This window comes from Dromiciops gliroides, chromosome 2 (assembly GCF_019393635.1).
Source record: "Dromiciops gliroides isolate mDroGli1 chromosome 2, mDroGli1.pri, whole genome shotgun sequence".
In the NCBI taxonomy this organism is placed as follows: domain Eukaryota; kingdom Metazoa; phylum Chordata; class Mammalia; order Microbiotheria; family Microbiotheriidae; genus Dromiciops; species Dromiciops gliroides.
In genome coordinates, this window is record NC_057862.1 from 264,265,692 (window position 1) to 264,277,168 (window position 11,477).

An 11,477-nucleotide genomic window follows, 5' to 3' on the forward strand; every position below is an offset into this window, starting at 1 on the left:
AGCATAAAACTAAATTTCCCGAGTATACAATTAAACGTGCAACAGGTGGCAGCAGAGCTGGATATTCTGGGTGATGAGAATGGTGCCTGAAATAGGAGGATCATTTCATAGAGATCTAAGCCAAACTTGCTTCTTATATCAGACTATTAGGTCAATGTCATAGAGGATAAAAGAAAATAGCACATGTCCCTCTGGGGACAAGGTGTTTATTGGAGGAGACTAGCAATTTTCTTAATGTGCATTGTAAATTCAGAAGAGTGAAATAAGGAACATGAGCTGTTCCTAGTAATGCAATGGGGGAGTATGACTAGGACTGTGGATAAATAATTTAGGTGAGGTATAATCCTAGGTAAAGGGAAACAAAAAGTAGACCCAGGGAGCATTAGAGGTGCCAAGGACACCAAGGACAAGAGACCCTGAGAAGAAAGAGATTGTTCAGTTTGCTGATCATTGGAAATGGAATATGGTTAAGGAGCTTTGACAATCAGAAGTGGGACTAAGATTGATTAGAAGTTTCTTAGGAACACAGAAAGGCTGACCACATGTGATCCAATTGTTGAAGCAATGTGGGGTGATTGACACTGATTCAAAACTATCAGGTGTGGGAGTCTCAGTGTCACCAACATTCCTCAGTGCTTTGGAACCAGCTTTAGGAGAACTTTCTCTGAAGACCAGGAAAGAGTCTTTCAATTGGAGGAAGATCCTCTTTGAATAGAGTAAGACATGCAAATTGGGTTCCTCCCTCCTGGGATGAAAAGCAGTCCCAATCGTACCTATATCTCTGGAAGACAAGCTCAAGTTCTTTGTTCTCTTCTGTGCAAAGGACTAGCTTAGAAACTCACCATGAAATTTAGCTTGAACTGGATTTTCCTTCTGACAATTTTCCAAGGTAGTTTTATGGAGAGGCAGGGACAATATGAAGTGGTGACTTAATGTGACTATTGACTTTAATGCAATGTCTCTTTGTTGCAGGTGCCCAGTGTGATGTGCAGCTGTTGGAGTCTGGGGGAGATGTGAGGCAGCCTGGGGATTCTCTGCGTCTGTCATGCAAAGCTTCTGGATTCACCTTCAGCAGCTATCACATGCACTGGGTCCGCCAGGCTCCAGGGAAGGGATTGAAATGGGTTGCGAGAATTAATACTGGTGGAAGTGGTATATACTATGCAGACTCTGTGAAAGGTCGATTCACCATTTCCAGAGATGATGGCAACAGCATGTTATATCTACAGATGACTTCCCTTAAAACTGAGGATACAGCTGTGTATTACTGTGCAAGTGACACAGTGAGGAAAAGGAATGTCAGACTAGACAGAAACTTCCCCTGCCAGGAGGCAAGAAGCCAGTGAGGAGTTGAGCTCATGATGCACATGCAGTACAAGATGACTAGCTCCAGCAACAGGTGTAGAGTGAATATAAGCCATTTTTCTTCATAGCCCGTGTTGGTTTTTCTTCTGTCCCAGGAGGAAGCAACTTTGTCAGCAACTGTCATTCTCATTGCCTTACTCTCACTCCAACCCCCAGCCCACATTCAATCAGTAGGGATGTCCTATCAATTCTACTTTCATCACATATGTTGTATACTCTCTCCCTTCTTTCCTTAGGCCCTGCAGCCACCCTGAGGTAAGCCCTTAGAAGCTCACACCTGGACTCTCACACTAGCCTGCTGGTTGTTCTTCCAACCTTAGTTCTCCCTTCAATCTAGTCCATACTAAAATAAACTATTAAAATTATCTTCCTTAAAGCACAGGACTGATTGCTTCCCACAAATACTAGAGATTCTATATTATTTCCAGGATAAAATATAAAATCCTATTTAGATTTTAAATCCTTTCATAACATGGCTCCCTTCTATCTTATTCTGCCTTACTCCCTCCCATCTACTCAGCAATACAGGGACACTGTTTTCCTTGCTCTTCCTTTCACAAAAGATTCCATCTCCCTACTCCCTGTGTTTTCACTGGCTGAAATTCTTCCCCTCTTCATCCTTGACTCTTGGCCCCTTTGGTTTCCTTTACATTTCACCTAAAACCTCATTCCCCTTTTTATTTTCCCCATCCTCTCTAATTCTAGTACCTCTGTGCTGTATACATCCTGTATACACAATATGTATGTATGCATGTGTGCATGCATGTATATTAGTGCATAATTATTTTCATGTTGTCTCTCTGAATGATACTAGCTTCCTTGAAAATAGGGACTATTTTTTGCCTTTCTTTATATCCCCAGTACTTAGCACTGTTCTTGGTAGTAAGTGGATAATAAATAAATACTTGTTGCTGATTTGACCTTCTGTTCCTTCCTGAATGAGACTTACCAGTATTTCAGAGTTTTGTTCTGGTCATGATCTCCATGTTAACACAAAATGAGTAATTTCTCTGGCAGGTTAACACATTAAGCACAAAAAGAAACATAGGAGACATAACAAATTATTGAATATTGTTGTGAGTTAAATTTAAAGAAAAGGTAAATTAAGCCACATTCTCAGTCTCCAGCCAAAGACCCCTAGCAAAGAGGCAGCTCCCCTTTATAGGTTTTGCCAAATATAGAACAAAGAGCAGAACAGGGTAGGTGATACAATGGGCTTGAGGTGAATATGATTGATTGAGGTGTGGGGAACATGATTGGTTGGAAGTTGGGAATGGGGCCTAGCAAAAACCCTCCTTATCTCCCTCCTATGATTAAGAAGAGGTTATTGAGTTCATTTGCAAGGTCCAAGATCATCGCCCAGATTTTTTTGGACAGCAAACCTAATATCCTTGATGGACAGTTTTGGGGTATAAAGATACTATGCCCAACTCCCTTATGGCAAGCCATATTCCCTCAAGGTTAGCAGAATTCCTTGAGACAAGAACAGAACAAGGGTTAGCAAGAGAATTCAATTTATGAATTTACCCCATTAAAGATTAGCTGAATTCTGAACTACGTTTAGAGACAGAAAACCATGACTAAGTAGTCAGTTGTAGGACAAAATCAAATAGTTATAAGTAGGATCTATAAGAAAATGATACAAGATCCATTTTAATATTCTCAGTATTATGTGCATACAGCAATATCACATGCATTATATGTAGATTAACCACATGCAGCTACATAGAGACTAAAGAACATCATATTCGCAACTTTCAAGGAAGTATAAAAAATTCTTTATAGTTTTAGCTGATATAAGGAATTTGATTAATCAACCTGAGAGGATTTTAGGGCATTGAATCATGAAGGAAACTGACTCTATGTGAGGAAATCCTAGTGATTGGCTGACCAATGCAGCCCCAAAACTATTAAAACAAATGGGTAAACATTGCTAGGTTTGTTTATGTATGTATGTATGTATGTATTGGTGAGGCAATTGGGGTTGAGTGACTTGCCCAGGGTCACACAGCTAGTATGTGTTAATTGTCTGAGGCTGGTTTTGAACTCAGGTCCTCCTGACTTCAGGGCCAGTGCTCTATCCACTGTGCCACCTAGTTGCCCCAGCTAGGTTGGTTTATTAAAAAGGATTTAAATTGATTTAAAAAATAACAAAGAACTAGTTGCTCCTCTCAGGTGCCCTCTCACCTGGCACCTGGGATTTTTGCACTCAACAGTGACCAGTGACTGCTTCCTCAGCCAGCACCATAACAATGTAGTCTTCACACTTGACAAGGGAAAGTAGGTGGCACAGTGGATAGAGCACTGTCCCTAAAATTGGAAGGACTTTAGTTCAAATCTCACCTCAGATGCTTACTACCTGTGTGACCCTGGGCAAGTCAGTCCCCATTTGCCTTAACCCCATTTTCCTTAAACATCTGGGGCTATCTCCAGTTGTCCTGATATATATCTTGTCACTGGCCCCAGATGGCTCTGGCAGAGAGAGTGAGGTTGGTGACCTTGCAAAGCCCTTCCTCACTTCAATTCAATTCAAGTCATATTATAACCTGATATCATGGTACTCTTCAAGAAAGGACAAACGACAACAATATGGTTGACATCTTGGACAGTGAAGATTCAGCTCATTTAACCTTAATGAAAAGACAAGTTCTGAGTTTCATGTTAACCCAACTCCACTTCTAGATACCAATTCATTATTCAAAATTTGTGTTCATGGATTCAGATAATCTGGTAGTGACAAATATTGATGATCTCTTTGAGAGAGAGAAGAGCTATCAGCAGTAACAAACTCAGGATGCACTGACTGTTTCAATTCTGGAGTCTTTGTTTATTGACCTTCCAATGGAACATACAATCAGCTGTTGCATATGGCTTCTCAACAAGGCAGCTTTGATAGTGGGTTTACTGAAAAACTTCTTTAGCTGTTGGACAACAATAAATATCTGAAAGTACCTGGCATTTATTTATAACTTAAACATCTAGCATCCTACCACCTAGTATTTAAGTGTTTGGTGGCAAACACAACAGTCATGAATTTCCTGTGATGAATAAAACTGTGGAATTATATTTACAACCTCAAAGTAACATTTTCAGAACAACATTCATGCTCCCACCATGACCCATAATTTCTCACCATGTGGTGGGCCATCTTTACCACTAACATTTTGCTTTTCTCCTGCAGGTAAAGACACCTTCAGAGAGGAAATCACAGATACAATTTCATGTATGTCCATTGAGGACCTTAGCCCTCTATCCCAATCATTTGTATCCTCAGATGAACCAAAATGAGTGGTGGGAGCAAGGCCAGGTTGATTACATGGCAGCAGATTCCTTTGACAATATCAAAGGGGAACTGGATACTTACCTGCAGTAGAAAAACCACTATTTTCCCTGTGCAAACATTGACTACACAGGACTGGTTTTAGATTATTTAGCATTGAGAACACTGTTGAGTAGGGTACATTACAGTTTTTAGTGACTTTGACTAAAGCTCCTCATTTGTAGGTTTATAGTACTAAAGTTGAAAACTGGACAAAAATCAGGAAGTAAAAACCTCATTTTCTGGTTTATTAATTGTTCAGTGACTCTTCACATGATCAGAGAAAATGTAAGAAATTTTCTATTTAATGTGAATTACAAATAAATTTGATGAGTGGGAATGAAGCTAGTTCCTGAAACCTGAAGAGCTGGGCTCCAATCATTTCTTCTTTATCTTTATAAGGATAAATAGGAAATACACTAATATTTGCTTTGCAAATTTCCTGTAGTAGATTGATATTTCAGGATTGATCTGAGACTGTCTTAGTGGTTCCAATTTTTCTTTTATGGAAAGCAATGTAACACTGCCAAATTGAGTCCTGACTTTAATAACTCTTACCACAAATGGTGGTATCCTTTTTATCTCTCTTTAAACAACTGATTTTTAAAAAACAATTGTCTGTGTGTGGTAAGGTAGCATGCTGAAAGGCAGTTTTATGTGTTTTGGAGAGGAGAGTGAGTTTTGTGAATGCTTACCTCCACTTAACACTATGTAAAAAACCGAACACTTAGCAGTGAAAATGAACAGTTAGAAAGTTCATATATAACTGATGTATAGTGAAGTGAGCAGAACCAAGAGAATGTTGTACATGAGACAGCAATATTGTTTGATGAAGAACTGTGAATGACTTAACTATTGTCAATAATACAATGATCCAAGACAATCCCAAAGGACTAATGATGAAGCATACTATCCATCTCCAAAGAACTGATATTGACTGAATACAGACTTGAGCATGCTATTTTTCACTTTCTCTCATTTCTTTCTTTTTTTCCAGTGTTCTTATACAAAGTGACTAGTATGGTAATGTTTTATATAATTGTACATGTATAAACTATATCTGATTGCTTACTGCCTCAGGCAGGAGGGAATGGGTACAAGGTAAAGAGGGATAAAATTTGGAACATAAAACTTTAAATAAAAAATGTTTATTTTTTTAAAAGAAAGTTAGTGTGTTCTTAAAATTATCTGGACCCTATTTCATTATTGATGGAATTGTGAACTGATCCCACCATTTTGGAGAGCAATCTAGAAGTATGCCCAAAGAGCTACCCTTACTAGATCTATTTCCAATAATGATTAGGGAAAAAAGAAAAAGAACCTGTATGTTCTAAAATATCTCTTGCAGCTCTCTTTCTGATAGCAAAGAATTGGAAATTGTGGGCATGTCAGTCATCTGAGCAATGGATGTAAGTTGTATAAGATTGTGATGGAATTATCATACTGTAAGAAATGTTGAGCAGGATGTTCTCAGAAAAACATCAAAAGACTTACAGGAGCTGAGTAGTGGAAGAGAGTACAATACACAGTAGCAAATGATGAAAGTAAACTTGGAATTGAGAAATGTAAAGATTTAAGCTTTGGGGTTAATAATTTATTATTTAGCCAAAATTGTAGGGAAAGCTGGAAAGCAGTGTGGCACAAATGGGGCATAGACCTGTATTTTATATTATTTACCAATGTAAGGGCCAAATTTATTATGGGAGAGTTAATTGGGTGGCTTGCTGTAATATTGGGGTTCAGAAAATAATGAGGGACCTCTAGGTCCAAAGTTTCCTCTATTACAAACTGCCTTTTTAAGTTATTTCTCCCAGGCTAATAAGAAAGGACATTAACAGCCTCTTTTCCACAACAAATCAGGTTTTATTAATGGGGATGAAATATACAACAAAGGTGAAGTTAATAAAATCAGGGACAAGGGAATAGGGGAAGAGAAAAATGGATAAGCTCCCTGGCTCTATCAAAGACTGACTCAATCCCCAAACTTGCTTCCAGCTCAGCTAATTCGAAGAGCTGGCCTCATTTCTATTAACTCAACACCTGGGGTCCATAGTTTCTATGGGAGTCAGTTGTGCAGTCCCTCTCCAGTCTGGTTTCAGAAGCTCACCAACAGGAAAGAGAGAGCTCCTAGCCTCAGTGTTCTCTTTTCTACCTTTTCTCTCCCTCCCCCAAAATGGGAGGTCCTTCAAGTTGCATGGCTGAGAGTGGTCCCCCTGCTGACATCAGCAGTATACATCACTCAGGGCAGGTCCATTCCCAAGTAGGTACTTAGTCAGTTTCTCATTCTCACCCTATTCAAACAATACTAAATCAATCAGGTGGGACCCCTGGGAATCTGCCAAATTCCATTATTTCATCAAACTATGGGGACCAATTTTTAATTGGGGAGTGTTAGCTAAGCGTCTCGCTGCAATATTGGGGCAAGGAAGGAGACCAGCAGACTCCTTCAAAACAGAACAGGATTTATTTTAACAAGAACGAACTTAAAAACAAACAAACAAATACAAACAGGATCAGTAGGATCAAGGGAGAGGAAATAAAATGGGGAAAGGGAAATTATACAACCTCAGAAGATACCACTGCCCAGGAATCAGCTGAGAATATGCAGCAGACCTCCTGTCATTCCAGCATTCAGCTAGAATGCCCAATTCTCCTCCCCCAATCCCAGAAAAACCGCACACCAGCCCCAGCCAATGGGATGGCCGCTCTGACAGTCACATGACTGCCCTCACTAGGCTTCCAATCATTATAATTTTGCCAGGCCCATGTAGGCATCAGCGAGTGGTGATGACATGAGGTGCCAGTGCTATGGCAACGACTACAACCAGTGGGTGGAGCACCATGCGGTTTGCAGAACCCTAGGCCAATGAGCGCCGAGGCATAAAAACCTCAAATAACAATTAATTCTTTACAACATCAAGATAAGGCCAAAATGGATGCATGACCTAAATGTAAAGGGAGATATTATAACTAAACTAGAAGAATATGGAACATATTATGTACCAGACTTTTGGAACTGAGGATAAATTATGAATAAAGAAGAAATAGAAGGCATTTTGAGATATAAAATGGATCTTATCATTTACATTAAATTAAAAATGTTCTGTACAGATAAAACCAATGTGGTCAAGATTAGAAAGAAAACAGAAAACTAGGAGAAAAATTTTATAGGCAGTTTCTCAGATAAATGTTTCATATCTAATACATAAAGTACTTTTCCAATTTGAAAAATATGAGTCATTCAAGTAGAAAGGACTCACAAAAGAAAATGCTATTTACATCCAGACAAAGAACTATGTAGATTGAAGCAATTTTTCCCCCCAACTTTATTGTTTTTGTGTTTTTTTTTCTTTTTGTTCTGTTTTTTTTCTTTCACAACTGTGACTAATATGGAAATGTTTTACATGATAGAACCTTTATAACCTATAACAAATTGTCAATCAATTTCAGGAGAGTGGAGGGAGAAATTTTTTGGGGTGGGGTGGGGCAATGAGGGTTAAGTGACTTGCCCAGGGTCACACAGCTAGTAAGTGTCAAATGTCTGAGGCCACACTTGAACTCAGGTCCTCCTGAATCCAGGGCTGGTGCTTTATCCACTGTGCCACCTAGCTGCCCCTGGGGGAGAAAATTTTGGAACTCAAAATCTGGTAGAAATGATTGCTAAAAATTGTCAATGTATAATTGGGAAAAATAAAATAGTGTTTAAAAAAGAATGAGTCATTTCCCAGTTGATAAATGGTAAAAGGATATGAACAAGCAATTTTTCAACAAAGAAATCATAACTATATATAGTTCTATGAAAAATGCTCTAAATTATTCTTAATTAAATAAGTACTATTTAAAACAACTTTAAAATATCATCTTAAACTTATCAGATTGAATAAAATTATAGAAAGGGAAAGCAAAAAATGATGGAGGGTATCTAGAAAAATTGGAATATCAATTCACTGATGGTGGAACTGTGCACCAATCTAACCATTTTGCAGACTAATCTGTAATTATGCCCAGGGTTATAACACTGTTTATATCCTGTGACAGAAAAATACCACTCTTAGGTCTGTTTCCTAAGATGATTAAGGGAAAAAGGAAAAGGACTTATATGTTCTAAAATTAGTACAACAGCTCTCTTTGTGATAGCAAAGAACTGGATATTGAGAGGATGCCCATCAATTGGAGAATGGCTAAACAAGCTATGATATATTATTGTAATGGAATACTACTGTGCTACAAGTCATGAGCTTGTAAATTTTTGAAAAACATAGAAAGACTAAAATAATGAAGAAACAATGAAGAGTGAAACGAGCAGAGCCAAAAGAACATTGTACACAATAATGGCAATATTGTTCTATGAACAACTTTGAATGATTAAATAATTTTGAGCATTATAAATACTCAAATCAACTACAAAAGACCTATGAAGGAAGATGCTATCCACATCTAAAGAAATAAATGATAAATTGAAGTATGCATAGTATGATTTATATGTATATTTGTATATACATATATAAATATGTATACACACATACATATACACATATGTATGTATATATGCATGTATACACACACATGCATTTGTGTCCAATGGTAGCTATTTGTATAGTGAGGTGGGGAGGGAGAAAAAAAGTGCAAAGCAGAGAATAAAAGAAAATTTAGAATGAAGTGCAGAAAAGCAGAATAGGTTTGAAAATGATTTTTAGCATTTATTACATAGTTTTTAAAAAATGTAAATAGTATGATGTGGAAGTTTATGATTTTATATTGAATCCTCTTTTTATGCTGTGTTATGTACATGGACAATGTTTTTGTTTTTTAAATTTTTTTAAAAAAGAAAATTTCTGTATACATAAAAAAGAAAAGTTGGGGGCCAGGAGGCATGATAATAGGATAATAGATGGAGGAAATGTGAGGGGTTACTGAATCAAATACACATTTACAGGATTTGGGCTTCTTGACAATTTTTACCTTTTCAACAGAAACTACAGTAATAGTAGAATTAATGAAGAATAGCAGTCAAGGGATTTTGAGATTCTGAGAAGGAGGAAAGATGGATCTTACAGTGAATGTTCATTTATTGTATGCATCTAACATCTCCCCCTGGAAAATACTTTAAGATACTTCTCACACTGAGTTTGGAGATAATAATAATAACATATATCTCCTAGGGTTGTTAGGATAAAATGTAATAACATTTGTAAAGTTCTTTACAAACCTTAAAGTGAAATATAAATGATAATTATTATTATTATCGTTATGATGAAGGATGATGAAGATATATAGTCTCAAACTCTCTGTGAAATCAGCTGAGTGTGGTGATTTTACTAAAAAGAATTATGTAAGTATTAGTTTTTCTGAGATAACTATCAAAAGAATGAGCCAGGAAATTATTATGATTTAGTAGACAAACAGATCTATGTCCAGAGCAACTCTAACCAATTATTGCCATACATTTATTTAATCATTTATTAAGTGATGACAAACATCTTCAGGGAAACTGAGAAGCATGTTTTAAGAAGAGGGAGGTCAGGGGCAGCTAGGTGGCTTGGTGGATAGAGCACCGGCCCTGGAGTCAGGAGTACCTGAGTTCAAATCCTGCCTTAGACACTTAACACTGACTAGCTGTGTGACCCTGGGCAAGTCACTTAACCCCAATTGCCTCACCAAAAAAAAAATCATATGACACAATTTGTTTAGCCAATTGATAGGTATTCCTTCAATTTTCAGTTCACTGCTAGGTCTATATCCCAAAGAAAATTTAAAAAGGGAAACACCCTATTCATACAATTTGTACTATATTATACATAGTGTATAGAATTGTTATTTTTTTCCCTAAAACTTGTAAAACTGTGATAGACAAATGAAAATACAAGTCCTGTGCCAGGGAAGGAAAAAAAAAAACAAACAATAACAAATAGAATCGACACAGTTCAGATATACAATCTATATATATAATTCAGATCTATACAATCCTAGTGGTTGATAAGAAAGTAATTTGTTTTTTGTAAAGGTCCTAATGAACCTTGTAAACACCTGTCCTTACCTCCCCACCTTCACCCCCTATGCCCCATTGAATAAGATGACTAACTTACCTGATTTCTTGCTCAAAAGAGAAAAAGAGAAAGTAGACAAGTGCAGAGAAAAGATACTCTGTCTCATGAGGACATTGTGACATCAGACTTGGGAATTCTGAGTAAGGACCGAGGTGCCTCCATTTGGAAACTCGGTCAAAAATGTTCTACCCCTGACAATGGAGAAGACAAAGTCATGCCTCTAGAGGAGAACTCTGTCACTGTCCCAACTATACTCAATGAGCCTTCATTAGAAACATGGAGGTCTAATGGGAGCTTTATTCACATCTCCTGTCTATTTCATGCCCCAATTCCTCTAGCTGGAAGAGGAATATAAGAGAACATGATTACCCCCAAAGTAAAAAATAGGTGGATCCCAATTCTAAAAATAAGCAAGGGAAGGAAATATGGGAGATAAGGCACAGGGACAGAGATACTGAAAAATAAGTAACCCACAAGCAGATTCTATTCTAAATGAGAAATGAGAGATGGTTATGGTGCTTTGTTAATGAGAAATAGGAATGGATTCACTCAGAAAATATGGCACAGAGTAAAGCCTAATCAATAAGCATTCTCTTGGTACTGAGAACAATTGGAGTGATTGGGAAGGACAGACACTGTCTTTCTCATAATCAGTCATGTATATTCTTAGTGTCATAAAATGTTCTTCAAGTCTTTAGAACCAATTCTGGGGAATCCTCTTTCCAGCTCAGGGAGAGGACTAATCC

The 11,477-nt window shown here is 37.5% G+C and overlaps 1 pseudogene and 1 gene segment (V, D, J or C); both read left to right on the top strand.

The window, feature by feature from the left end:
* The first annotated feature begins 787 nt into the window (after positions 1-787).
* On the top strand, positions 788-1,346 carry LOC122738683. The segment is given in 2 exon segments: positions 788-889; positions 973-1,346. Coding segments are annotated over 2 exon segments (420 nt in total).
* A 2,608-nt stretch (positions 1,347-3,954) lies between these two features.
* On the top strand, positions 3,955-4,738 carry LOC122741386 (annotated as a pseudogene).
* The last annotated feature ends 6,739 nt before the right edge of the window (positions 4,739-11,477 follow it).